This window comes from Caenorhabditis briggsae (assembly GCF_000004555.2).
Source record: "Caenorhabditis briggsae complete genome, chrV, whole genome shotgun sequence".
NCBI classification, from domain to species: domain Eukaryota; kingdom Metazoa; phylum Nematoda; class Chromadorea; order Rhabditida; family Rhabditidae; genus Caenorhabditis; species Caenorhabditis briggsae.
In genome coordinates, this window is record NC_013488.2 from 1183731 (window position 1) to 1198035 (window position 14305).

The 14305-nt window shown below is 39.5% G+C and overlaps 4 protein-coding genes across 4 annotated transcripts in view; 2 read left to right on the forward strand and 2 right to left on the reverse strand.

Annotated features, from left to right (window-relative positions):
- Positions 1–5417: 5417 nt before the first annotated feature.
- On the forward strand, positions 5418–6285 carry CBG01486 (the record flags this gene model as incomplete). Its single annotated transcript, XM_045236590.1, has 3 exons — positions 5418–5626; positions 5851–6034; positions 6229–6285. The coding sequence occupies 3 exons, from the start codon at positions 5418–5420 to the stop codon at positions 6283–6285; spliced, it is 450 nt and encodes a 149-aa protein (XP_045091856.1).
- Positions 6286–6939: 654 nt separating this feature from the next.
- On the forward strand, positions 6940–11569 carry CBG01487 (the record flags this gene model as incomplete). Its single annotated transcript, XM_045236591.1, has 6 exons — positions 6940–7170; positions 7674–8636; positions 8683–8928; positions 9108–9627; positions 9976–10323; positions 10380–11569. The coding sequence occupies 6 exons, from the start codon at positions 6940–6942 to the stop codon at positions 11567–11569; spliced, it is 3498 nt and encodes a 1165-aa protein (XP_045091855.1).
- A 530-nt stretch (positions 11570–12099) lies between these two features.
- On the reverse strand, positions 12100–13217 carry CBG01488 (the record flags this gene model as incomplete). Its single annotated transcript, XM_002635275.1, has 4 exons — positions 12100–12331; positions 12379–12512; positions 12562–12989; positions 13037–13217. 4 exons carry the CDS (start codon positions 13215–13217, stop codon positions 12100–12102), a joined length of 975 nt encoding a protein of 324 aa, XP_002635321.1.
- Positions 13218–13743: 526 nt separating this feature from the next.
- Positions 13744–14305, reverse strand: part of Cbr-symk-1 — a gene marked incomplete at both ends in the record, with an annotated part of 4677 nt that continues 4115 nt past the window's right edge. The window contains one exon of the mRNA XM_045236592.1: positions 13744–13927. Coding sequence (XP_045091854.1) covers positions 13744–13927 — 184 coding nt within the window. The remainder of the gene's footprint in view (positions 13928–14305) is intronic.

A 14305-nucleotide genomic window follows, 5' to 3' on the forward strand; every position in this document is an offset into this window, starting at 1 on the left:
GCCGCTAGGCCACCGGTTCCCACTTTAACTCTTCGATGCCGTTTTTCTCAATGAAGGAATTTTTTTTGATTTTTTTCTTTATTTTTATGGGAATCTACATGGTTTTCTGCACAAAATAAAGCAATAAAATTTTCCACCTTTAAACTTCCAAAACGTTCTCAATGACCTGCATGTAATCTGAATTTCCAAAAATCAGATTCCTCGACCCCATTTGATCCCTCTGACTGATTCTCAGATCCTTTCAGATCCTTCCATCCCACAACTTTGTTTTCTAGAAGTGTTGCCCATCAATTTTTGTCAACGGACGCCTTCTTTTGTTACCCCTTCTCTCCTTCCCATTTTAATTAATCCAATTCTCACTTCTTTTTTGCCTCTCTTCAAATTGTTTTTTTTCAATTTCCCCCCTATCGGAACTCTCCCTGCTCCTTCTTCCTCGTTCTTTTGTGTCAAGTTGTGTGTGACAAAACCTTTTCATCATCTTCCAAACCCCCCAAATGCAATAATCCCGTTTCGAAGAAGCTCTTTTTTCCGATGCTACGAAGACCACTCCACACACACATTGGGCCGAATGTCCTAAAATAACGGAAAGAAGAACTCGTGTAAACAACGAGTTCGTTGTAATCCTTAAGGTACATTTTCGCATTTTCGACCTTTTCCCTCCTCCTCCCCGCCTTATTCCATTTCCTCCTTATCGTTCCAACCCTCTCCTGATGGCACTTTGCCCTGCCTGGTGTCCCGTCACACCCAGTGAATCTTGGTTTCTCTTTATCTCTAATCAAATTAACGAATATACTCAATTCCTTCTTTTGTATTCTCTTACTTTTTTGGTGATGATGATCAACGTTCAAGATATATTTTAGGAGCGCGCGACGCTTGGCCGATCCCCATCTCTGTGGTGCAGGTAACAACAAATGTGCTATCCAGTGGAACCACCGAAAAAGTGAGTGATGGTATCTTATCAGGAAGGTGATGTGATTAGAACACCATATTCCACTAGATAGTTACAGTGTGACAGGTGTCTCAACAAGTTTTTTAGTAGACTAATAGGCGCTGTTCGACTTGCAGAAATGGGTTTTAGATTAAAAATTTGTAAATCTCAAGCTTTGTTTTTATAATTAAAAAAATACAGTACCAATTTTCACATTTTCAGTATTTCATTATGTGTGGAAAAATAGATTTGTCTAAACTCACCGAACTTGAAATACCGTAAGCGCTCTATCAGACCGCCTACTGAAGCGTCAATTTTGAGCCCATATATCTCATGTTCTGCAAGAGATATCAAAAAGTGGTCAACTGATGAAATGTTTATCAAATTATCAAAAATACTTTGTTTTAATCACTTCTTGATATATTCTATAGGAACCGAGATAAATTGACTTAAAGTTGGCTGTTAAAGTTGAAGGTCATTCTATTAGGGTGTTTACGGTATGTTGCTTGAGCCGTCAGGATGAACCAATTCTGATTTTTTTTCAATTTTTGGCATGTTTTACAGCATAAAATGCAAATTTTTGTGCTTAATACATTCCAAATTTTTTTTGTTTGATAAGAGAAATTTTAATCAGTTTTGTGGACCTCCAAATTCGACTATCGTAAGATCGGGCCCCCTAACCTTTAACTTTGAGCCATTTTATCTCCGTTCCTGTAAAAGATCTCAAAAGTTTATCAACTAATAAAATGCTTATCATAATGTCACTAACATTTTATCAGTTGCCACATTTTTGATATCTAGGAGCGGAAATAATTGAGCTCAAAGCTTATAGGGCTAGCTTTTATACGGTAGATTTTAAATATTTTGGAAATTTCTAATATGTTTTACTTCGAATTGCTGTTTTCAATTGTATTCCAAATGTCAGCTTCAGCTTGAGGTAACTGATGTTTGAAATTTGAAAACATCATTTTTTGAAATATTGGCTTTTAGTTCCCGATATGAATAATGCATTGAATGATCAAATTTTTCGAAAAATTCCACCCATGTGGATGGAATTTCGAATTCGAAAATTCAAATTCTCCTTTGTTCTTTTTTTCCTCTTGACTCATTTCGCTTTTCCTCTCTGTCCAGCTTCTGTTTCTCACACCTTCAGGGCAAAACTTTCCCAATCATTTGAACACACACACACACACACACACACACACACACACACAGTTTGTCCTCCTCCCCCTCATTTCATCTTTGATTATCAATCAAAACTGTATCATCAACCTCCACTTTTACGTCCGATTTGGTTTCTCTGTTTAACCGTCTGCGTCTCCAAGTACATGTACAAACAATTATTATGATAACGTAGTGATATGAGAGAGACCTCCGTTTATGAACGGCAGGAGAAACTACTACCAAACACTTGTTTATATTGATTTGTTTATGTGGAAAATTTTCGATTTGTTTTTTATCTTTCTGTAATTACCCGGGCTGATTAAAACGGGTATATCTCTAGACCTACGTATCTTGGAAACCGAAAATTGGTAGAAATATACTTTTAAGTTTGATTAAATCCTACTGAAATTTTCAAAGCGATTCTTCAAGTCTAGGTTTTGTTATGATTGTCCAAAAATGAGTAGTGATTTTCATGAGATGAAGCAAATTTGACGAGCGATAACTCAGCTCAAAGTTGATGAAATAACTTGAAACTTGGTCAGTTTTTTGATGAATTATTTGAGTTTTTGCACTCTAAATTTGAGCCCAGTATGAAAAAAATTTTTATGCTCCTTTAAAAATCCTTATCCTTCCCAACATCCCTGTCACGCGAATCATCGTAAATCAGGCGAAGTAAAAATACAACGGAAAGAGGATATCAATCAGAAAAAAGTGTGAGGAAAGTTGTAATAATCTTCGCTTCAACCGGTTTCAAAGAAGAAGAAAAAGTAGAAGAAGAGGAAGCCCAAAAGCATTAACTTTTTGATTTGAAATCCCCCGATTTATGTTATGATGCGTTTTTTTTTCTTCCATTCGACACCTCATCTCTTCCGACGAGAAAAAAAAGTGCATTCTATCGAATTACGGGCCTCGTTTTTTTTTCTCGTGTGACGTCTCTATTTCACTAAATTCACTTTTATGGGGTGTCTGGACCCGTTAATCTTGAGACCAAAATTTTTTTCGAGATGTCCAGGGAATGACTTTTTTCATTCTAAATTGAGGTAGTGCCATAACTCTTTAATAGATGCCATTCGCCGTAAGCTCCTTAATAGAAGGCCACTATATACTTTCAAATTCTCGTTCATATATCTCACTTCCTGTGAAAGATATCAAAAAGATGTCAGCAGATAAAATATTGGTGATATTATGATAAACATTTTATCAATTGACCGCTTTTTGATATCTTTTACAGGAACCGAGATACATGCATGGGCTCAAAGTAAAGGGCGGCTTTCTATTGGTGTTTACGTTTCGATGTCAGGGAAAGGCTGATATCCGGCTTTTTTTCTGCAAAATACCAACTCTCTTGTAGAATACCACCTCCATGCAAAACAAAACTCTTCAAAAAGCCCGAAAACCATATCAACATGTTATTCAGAATAAACTTTTAATATCAGTTCACAGCCTCTCTCTCTCTCTCTCTCTCTCTCTCTCTCTCTCTCTCTCTCTCTCTCTCTCCTCTCTCAAAAAAAGACATTCAAATATCAGATTCCCCTCTTCTTTTTGTTGTGACGTCTTCTAAATCCTCCAATCCAATTCTGCCTTCCCACACTTCGATGGTGGCACATTCCTCGTGCATGAGGTGTCGGTTTTCAATCGTCAAGCCATTGTTTCTTTTTTCCTTTTCAAACAATTTTTTTTCGGCGGGCAAGAGAAACATACAGAAGCTCCTTGGCTGTGATTCATGTCTTTTTCCCGAAACTGTTAGAATTGTATAAAAAGACGCAGGAGAAAAAGGGGATGATACATTATAATAAAAGTCGCATTCGATTTGTCATCTCCATTTTCGTTTTGTGGTTTTTTCTTCATATTTTTTGTATTTTTTGGCTTGTTTCCGAACAGTTTAACATAACCGTCTTTCAGTTTTCCGTTGGCGCACAATCACCCTAACTGATAAAAACGGGTATATCTTCACTCATAATTATCTTGGAAGCACGAAAATTGGTAGAAATTTAATTTTATATTTTATTCAAAGCTACTGAAATTTCCAAAGCGATTTTGCAAGTCTAGGTAATATTATGATTGTCTAAAGATGACACGTCCCGCGCCGTTGGGATTTTCATGTGATGAAGCAACTTTGACAAGCGATAACTCAGCTCAAAGTTGACCAAATAATTTGAAACTTGGTCAGTTTCCTGATATTGAATTTTAGCCCACCAAATTTGAGCTCAGTACAATGCCTTTCTCATATTTTATGCTAGTACATACAAACATATACCGTAAACACTAATAGAACGCCATCCAAACTGTCAACTTCGAGCCCATGTATCTCATTTTCTACAAGAGGTATCAAAAAGTAGTCTACTGATAAAATGTTGCTGATATTATGATAAACAATTTGTCAGTTGACCGCTTTTTGATATCTTTAACAGGAATGGAGATGTATGAGTTCGAAGTTGATGGCTTCGGTGGCGTTCTATTAGAGTGTTTACGGAATTTTCTTCCATCTTCTTTTGAATCCACAATTTCCTTCTTTCTTCTGATTTCGCCCCATTTTCTATTCTTCTATTCCACTATTCATAGCGGGAGGTGTACATCATCATAAGTACTTTCTTTAACGAGCATACCCTCACCAAAAAGAAAAAGTGATGGGGTCCTATTGAGGTCACCGCAATCACCTAGTCATAAGAATGAGGCTCGTTTAGAATGAATAGGAGGAGGGAAACGACGGAGAATAGAAGACATCATTCTCCGTTATTTCGGTATTTCATCGCGCTCATTTGGTCACCATTTCACCATTCTCAACACACGCACAAACACAACCCCACCTGCTGGGGCGCCATTCTTATTGTTTGTTTTGAACTTTTTGGCGGTTTTCTTGGAACTTGGGAACTTTATACGAAACAGTCGAGTTTGTACTAGCATAAAATTCTAATAAAGCGTTGAACTGAGCTCAAATTCGACAAGAAAAAACTCAAATGATTAATTAGTAAACTGGTCAAGTTTCAAGTCATTTGATCAACTTTGAGCGGAGTTATCGCATGTCAAAGTTGGTTCATCTCATGAAAATCACAAGTAGATATTTGGACAATCAATAACAATACCTAGACTCGAGGAATCGTTTTGAAAATTTTAGTAGTTTTGAATCAAACATTAAGCTATGTTTCTACCAATTTCTAAGATAATTATGACTAAAGGTACCCCCATTTTTGTCAATCCGGGTAATTGTGTGCCATCCTGTACGTCGCTTTATGAACCAAATATTGAAACTCGGGTTTAATCTTCTACAGTAACCACAGTCTTAACTTTCCTTAAGTAGCATTTTGAAAAATCACTTTTCAGAGAGATGGGTTTCGACGCGTCGTTGCTCAAAAGTGTGCTCGAGCAGTTCGTCGATGAGATTGGCGAGGAGTCTGTCGATTTGATTGAAGACCGTCCGCGCTTTGCTCACGCCGTTGTCGTGGTTACTGACGACGCGACTGGAGAACTGTGCCAAGCTTCCTGCATCAGACAACTGGACGATGTCATCCTCCATGAGACCAGTGTTGCAAATGTGTACGTTTTCATTTGCAAGACTTTTCTCTTTAAGCCAATTTTTCCCGGTCCATGTCCCAGATATCAAAAGTTGACAATAGATAAATTGCTTATCACAATATCAGAAACATTTTATCCGTTGACACGATTCTGATATCTTGAATAGAAATTGAGATAGTCAAGCCCTTCTATTATACGGTATTTCAAATGAGTACAAATCCTGAAATCGATTTTGGAATTTTCAGAACCTCTGAATGGATGGACGAGGAGATCCAACGCGCGCTCCGTGAGCTCACCGAGTCGCGAGGATTGCTCGATCCGACGCCACGGAACAGTGTGTTCGTTGAGGAGAAGCACGAGAATCAGAAGACTGTCACCACCACCACGACTAGCGCGGAGACTAATCGAAGTACTAGTAGCCGAGTAGAGGTGAGTGATTTCGAAATTCTGGAGTTTTCCAGTTAGTTCCAGAAGGGTTAGTGAATTCCGGGTATTTCATAATTGGCTGAAAATGTTTAACTATCTGAAACATATAATTTTTTTTGAAGCTATTCTTGAATTTTTCTGAATTTCTGAGCTTCTGAATCCCCAGGTTACAATCTAGCATTTCTATATTTTTACAGTTCCCGTCAATGAATCGTCGTACCCGTTCAACTTCCGCCGCTCGTCGTTTCCACTGAAATCACCGACATCCACGTCTTCTCTCTTCTCCAACGCTTCCATCCCTGTCGCTATGCAACGAATCACCCCATGAATAACTTCGCAGAGTTCTCTCGAACCCCAAAAATTCATATCTTCCTCCATATGAACGAAGTTATTTCCCAATTTATTTGTTTTTTTTTCCTGAACCTGGAAATTTTTCTTCAGACAAACTTTAACTACCCCATCCTGTTCCCACGCTTTTTCGCGCGATCTCAATGCTCTGTATATTTTTTTAAGACAATTGAATAAAATGTTCATTTTGACACACTTATTTTTTTCAAATATCAATAAAATCAATACGGTGTTTAAAAACACACATACCATAAAACATGTAATAGAAGGCTAACTTTTAACTTCGAGCCAATTTTTCTCGGTTCCTGTCAAAGATATAAAAAAGTTGTCAACTGATAAATTGTTTATCATATTATCACAAGCATCTTATCAGTTAAAACATTTTTGATATATTGCATGAGAATTGAGATAATCGAGCTCGAACTAGGTATAAGTTTTTTTGCCGAACCCCCCTTATTGAGATAGTTATGCCCTTGCATTGCGTCCTTCGGGTTGCGGGTACGGTATTTGGGTTCAAATACCTGAAATCGATTTTGGAATTTTCAGTACCCAATGAATTGATGGATGAGGAGATCCGTGAGCTTACCGAGTCTCGAGGATTGCTCGATCCGACACCACGTAGAAGTGTGTTCGTTGAGGAGAAGCACGAGAATCAGAAGACTGTCACCACCACCACGAATAGCACGGAGACCAATCGTACTACTAGTAGCCGAGTAGAGGTGCGTGGAATTCTAAGAAATCCCGAATTTTTTAAATTCTGGAGTTTTCCAGTTAGTTCTGGAAAGTGTAGTGTGAAATGACTCAAAGTTGGAAGTAAGGTGCCTGTTCATTACAGATTCATAGCATATTCGATTCCTAGAATGTCAAGGATGATAGCTGCAAAGTTCTCATCCGCTAATTTTCATTTTAAATATTTCATCCTTACGTGGTCACCACATATGACCCACTTTTTGATATCTTGAAACGGAAACCGAGATAATTGAGGTCTACGTTGACGGTTAGAGTTGACTTTGATTGGAGGAAATACGGTAGCCGTGATTGATTTGACCGTAAACACTCTGATAGAAGAGCACCCAAACCATCAGCTTCAAGCTCAATTATCTCGATTTCTGTGAAAGATATCAAAAATGTGTCAACCAACAAAAGACTTCTGATGTTATGATAAACATTTTATCAGTTGACCACTTTGTGATATCTTTGACAGCAACCGAGATAAATTAGCTTAATGTAAAAAGTTATGAGTTTTTGAATTTTTTCCCTTCCAGCTTCCAACATTGACCTCCTTCACAATCAGACTGCAATGTTCGGCCGCGTCATCAACATCATATACCTCCAAAACGGAATGTATTCTTTTGAAAGGGACTTGTCCACTTCCATGATCCTCAATGACATGTTCGGAATCCCTAACATCCCAATGCCTCCTGATCAGATGATCTCGAACATGACTTCATTTATCAATTCTATTCGAAGCTTGCCAGATGTGGAAGGATCTTTTCTGACTAATAACCAACAGAAGTTACAATCATGGGAAGTTGCAGAAAAGTTCAACTGCTATGGAATCCAAGAAAAATCTGTAATTGATGAGGAATTGGATAAGCTTGAAAAGCTGAATTCGTTAAAGTTGTCGGACAACTTCATCTCCAAGGATATGTCGGAGTTACCAAGCAAGATAGAGGATCAGAAAAAGAACGGTCCAAGTACGGACGTGCAGCAAGCACTTGAAAACATCAAGGGATCCATCTCTCGAATCAAAGAGAAGCTGGACCCATGGATTCAAGTAGTAGATGGATCTTGTACTTCTGATACACTTATGAAAGATGTTATGAACCCGCTGGTCAAGTACGAAGACTTCTTTACCCAACACAAAGACATTCTGGAGAGCCTCGAATCCTTTCTCAAGCAGAACAACAACACCCTTGCCCAGCTAAGCGGGGTAGTGTCTTCTGAAGACTTCAAGACACCATTAAGAACGTCTCAATCTCTGGCAGCCATCACTAATGCACTTTATCTCCATGACCCATCCGAGAGCAAGTGCCTGCCTGCTTTCCCACGTGGCATCAAGGATACCGGAGGGATTTGGGACAGTTTCTCCGATCCTTGGATTATGGAATCTCTTAACCAGAAGGGCAGTCTAGATACACTTCGTGAATCTTTGCGACCTGTTATGGAGCTAATGAGACAGATGTTGGAAATCGATAAAGTTTGGACGGACAAGAAGAAAGAAGATATGATTGAGGGAATTGGAAAAGAGCTAAAGGTCTGTGATTCTGGAGATTCTTTTCTTCCTAATCAATAATTTCTAGATACTCTCTGATCTGGATTCAATCTACAAGTCATCTACAGTAGACTACGAACCTCTCATGACAGTTGCTAAAAAATGGAAGCAGATCCATGATGAATCTTCTCTGTTCAAGCTACCATCAAGGAAAGTTTTTGATGAATTTCTATCCCTAAGAAAGATCATTTGCGAGAAATATGGCAAGATATTCAATAGCACTGAAATCAAAACTTTTTCTGATTCGGAAGTGTTTGACAATTTGGTTGAAAACGTGAGTATTGACTCGAATAGAACCCAAGAAGTGCTGGAAAATGGGATGACGACGATCTTCGATCTTATGAAATCCCATGCTGCTCACGTTTTCAAGGAAGTCAACAATATGAGCAAAGATGAGAATCTGGAGAGTTTCAATAAGATTCTGTCCCAACATTTACTGCAAAGAAATTCAAGGAGGAACCTAACGTTTTGTATGATTCTGACGATTTGAGATCCATCGGAACTTCCACCTTATCTACTCAATCCGATGCATCTGACTATCTTCCGTCGACACGATCGGATCGAACAATGTGGCCAGAAACTGAGGATTCCGGAGATATGGTGTATCCTGAAGAGAAGCCAGAAAACTTTGAAGTGATACAAGGTGTCCGTGCCGCTTTCATCCACTCGAACATTCTGGAATTCACTGGATTAGATGAGGAGACGTACTTCTTTGAAGATCAGCGATATTTGAAAGAGAAGTGGGGGTACGAGAAGAAGGTTCAAGATGCTGAGGAAGTTGTGGCGAACGGAGGAATCACACAACAAGAGAGGGACCAAAATGTATATGCTGCATGGGACAGATTGCTGGCGTTTGATGCAAAAGAGATCCTCTGCAAAAATACGAATAACAAAGAGATGGTTCGAGTGATGGTAATTATGGAAAACATGGATCAGAAGGAGCTTGAGGTGGAGAAGAAGAGTCGCACGGGAAGTGAGTATTTTTTGAATAACCATAATTAAATATAATAGAACTCGACGAGAACTACAAAATGATACTACTTGGAATACTGTATCTTGGCTATGAACAAAGTTACGAGGACATGAAGTTGTGACCTCATAGCTCAGATCGTTTTTGGTTTGTAACTTTGTTCATAGACAAGCTACAATAATCCAAATAGTATCATTTTGTAGTACTTGTTAAGTTTTATCATAGTCAATTTAGTTTGTTCAAAAATATTGATTCCAAAGATATGATCTTTTCCATCCAATATATCTCATTTTTCAGTCGAGAATGTGACCCTGTACGTTGAAGAATCGTTTGTTGGGTGTCCAGAATAAGAGTTGGAGATCGCTACGATCGCTTGGGTTTCTGTGGATCGCATCGACAACTACATCCACGCATCTTACCAAGACAAATGGGACCACATCTACCGATGCTATTCGCCACGTCATTGCCATGATTGGTGCCGCGTCCGAATGTCCAGCGACGCCGTGGATGATATCGACTTTTACAATGCATGTTGGGTCTATCCATGGCTGGATCTATACCACAAGGTGTACAAGAAGTTCAAGAACAAATTGATCTGCGCTGCATCACCGCTGCACAACTGCACCGTTGGAGTACTGTGGCACTGGTTGTACGAGAATAAGGTCAAGTTCATGTTGGTGTTGGATAAGCAGCTAAAGAGTGAGTAGACTAGAATATAGACAAAACTATCTCCTTGCTCCATTTCATTGTTTCAGGAAATATTCAAAGTTCCGCTGATTGGTTTCCAAAAAAGGTTGGTGAGATCCTGAAAGTCCGTAGAAACCGGGAACGTGAATACTTTATCCGATTTGTAAAAGCGCGACGTCATCCGGATGGAAATGGTATCGAGAGAAAGTTTATCATCACATTTTCAAGATTCCGTCAACGAGTTCATGCAAGAAGCATCAAGATTTTTTTTATGGACGACTGGGATCAGGACAGTATGCCGGAGAAATGGCAACTCTATATTGTTCTCTGCGAGCGGATCGCAGTGAGCTCGGTGGAGTATCCAGTGGTGGTGATGAGCAAGCATGGATCGGGGAGAGCAATGACAGTAATCCTATCGGTGATGACTGCAATCATGGCTCACTACGACAATGATGTTGGAATCCATTCGATGGTTCAGTCGGGGAGAGCGTCGAAGAGACAGGCGATAGTGGTCTTTAATCAGGTCTACATTTGGAGGCAACTCCATTATGATTTATTGTTTCTGGTGAGTTTTGTTATTATGTATTTTTTAAATTATATCCTTTCTCGGTTTTTTTTCTTCAGTGCTACCAACAGATCCGTCACGTTCGTACAGAGATGCAATACCGATTGTACATGTATGGTCAAGAATTGGGCAAGCATCGTGACTCGTTTGTCGAGTATCAACGATATGGAATGTGGTACAAGTACTATCAATACGAAGTTCAACGTTACGAACGCTTCTGGGCCTACATTGAATACTATCAGTCGTGGGATCTTGGAATGGCATACAGAAGAGAGATGGATTCAGGAGAAACGAAATGGGCAGACGGAAGCGACAAAAATGATGCAGGCTTATGAGAAGAAGCCGAAGCGAACTGCTGCCTACTTCTATGACAATGAGACTCCAGTCAGAAGACGTTGGCTGAGAAAAGATGATAAGAAGCGGGATAAGAAGAGGAAGGCGACTGGTTATGTTGAGAAGAAGGATCACACATTCGCAGAATCGGCTGCTTGCGAACGCTATGATTTTCTGATTCCACAGCACAAACTCGAGGGTCGCACTCATCTTACCAATGTAGAGGATATCGGAAAACGGAGAAAGTTGGGAGCCGAATATGTGGATACGTGGACCGTGTGTCTAGATAAGGAGAATCAGAAAGGAATTATCAAGCCGGAAGATCGAATCGTTTTGCCATGGCGTCCAAAACTTGAATAGAACTCTACTTGTCGTTTTTTCGGTTTTGAACATGAATAAATAGTCCCAAGAAATTTAATTTCCTGTCACAAAGTATCGTAAAAACGTTACCCACAATTTCTAGATTTTGTGTGAGAGCTCAAAATAGAATGTACAACATGTGTATAAAAATTCAGACCGAAATCTCTTCTCTGTCATAAGTTATTGAATCTGAAATCTGGAATAAAAATAGGCTTAGAAGAATTCTTCATAACATTGTTTAAACAAAAGATTTCAGCCTGAAATTTTGTGTGAGAGCTTCAAATAGAACGCACAAGATGTGTGAAAAACTTCAAACCGAAATCTCTTCTGATACAAACGAAGACTGAACCAGTGATCCTACGCAGCAAAGATTCTTTTGGCTGTGTGATCTGTGCGTATCAAGTTTTGTACAAAGTTCTAAAATCCCAAAATTTTAATTTCCTATCACAAGGTGTCGCACAAAAGGGTTTGAAATAAATACACATACATAAATAGCGATAAAACAAGAAAGAACATATAATAGATCATGATTATTTTAACTTCCACAAAGTAATAGTTTCATCTGACGACGCGGCGATAACGAGTTCGTCATCCTCTTCTGGAAGCCATTGGATAGAGCTGATGGTGGCTTCGTGGAAATTTGTGAGAGCCAGAAGTACGGTCAGTTTGTGGCGGGAGAAGACGCGAATCGATCCGTCGAAGAAGCCGCCAATGATCTGTCTGTTGTTCGGAGAGAATGCGATGGTGGAGCAGCCGGCAGCGCTGGAAATTTGAATTTTTTGAAGTTCGCATGTTTCAGAACTACTAACTGTGACACGTAGTCAATCTTCTGAACCACTAGATCTGTCCGATTGACCAAGTGAATCGGTGGTCTTGCACATCCGGCCACAACCCATTCTGAAGAACTTGCAAGGCAGAAGATGGGATCTTTTCCTAGTTGTTGCTGAAACACAAACATCATTAAGGGGTCAAATCTAGCCATGTGGATATACCGTCACAATATAATCGAACACTCCCTGCTTCTCATCTCCATAAGCAATTGCCAACCGCCCATCCTCCATTCCAATCAGCACCTCGTTCTCTGATTCCTCTCCGATTATCATACACATCGGCGAGATGTCAGGTGCAGTCAAAATTCGCGCCTTAGCTGTATGGTTCTCTGTTCCGGCGATTTCTGTACAACAGAGTGTCGAATATCTCTTCTCATCTGTGGAGACGTAGAGAAGTTTGGAACCGAATAGAATCGAGTTACAGAAGCCGATGTGATCCATTTCGAAATTCTTGATAATGTCCCATGTTTCCAAAGGGTTATCGACATTTTCGGGCTCTTTCAGCTGGACAACTGCAAACGCTCTGACGTGCACGAAGATGTGATTGTTGTGGAATTTCAGAGATTGAATCCGCCGCTCTTCTCGATCAACTGTAAATTTTCAATATTCTAGGATGCCATATCGCATAATCCCTTACTGTAGACGTTCCCCTCCATTCGCTTGCTCTCCAATCCGTACTCTCTGACCACGCCCCTTTGGCTCCCGACGAAGAATCGCTTCTCGCCTTTGCCGCCAGCACACGAACACGTGGCACCGCCATCGACACCGAAATAGGTGAACACTGGCTCGGGAATCTCTGCTGCGTCTGCTTCGGCCATCTGAATTCTGTATTTGGCAACAAAAATAAACAAAATTTCTAAGAACTCTAGAAGTATAGAAAACCGGTTGGATTACAGCGAGTAAATTGAAAAAGACAAAGGAAAAGAGAAACATTGGATAGAAAAGAGAGAATATTAATTATGTTTTTTTATAAATAGGTACAACTACAAACGAGACGAGTTCTTGAAGAGAAAAATGGAAAATTATATTACTGTTGTCTATATTCAATGCACGTTGCGGCCGAAAATTTACTCAAAATCGCATCGTCGGTCGAACAGCGAAAACAAGAAATTGATGCGTGCGCCTTTTAAACCGTACCTCTGACGATTTTTTATTTTGGGCCTTATTTGGCTGTTTTTCTATTTTCTAAGGGAAATAAATTGAAGATTTATAAGAATTAGACAAAATTAGACAGAAACAAGCGGAAAAATAAGAGAAAAAGGCAAAAATTCAATAAATGTTGAGGTACTGTTTAAAGGCGCGTGCAATAATTTGAAAAATACCGTAGTGTTCTCTCTGTGGGAGCTAAGCTCCGCCCACCGTAGTTTTCTCGGCCACAACGTGCATTGATTTCAGACAAGAGTAATAGAGATATGAACAAGAAATCTGTATGAAAGAATGAAAGAAAAACCAAATTAAAAGACCCGTTATTGAGATATTGAACATTGTAGTAGCTGCAGATGACGTGGCGATTTCATCGTCGAGTGCTCTGAAAATTCGATTTTTGGTCTTCCTATTTTCTATTGATTCCCTCCAAATACTATCACAATGGATATGTAAATATCACCCTTCTATTCATTATGGCTCCCATGTTTTACATAACCACACATCAGTACCAGTACCCAGTACTCGCCCCCGCCCACCCCGCCCACCATATATGCTATTCCATTCATTCATTGTCCCCTTATCACCCCCATCCCTTACTCCCCATTCGGATTGATACCCGACTTCCGGATACCAAATGTCATATCCAACTCGTTTCGTCAATTGGTATCCTTAGTCGTGGTCTCAATCTGTACACGGCGAGAGTGTTGTATTCTAATTGCACTCTTTCTCTATTGTCTATTCAATAAAACTTGGGCCCCGC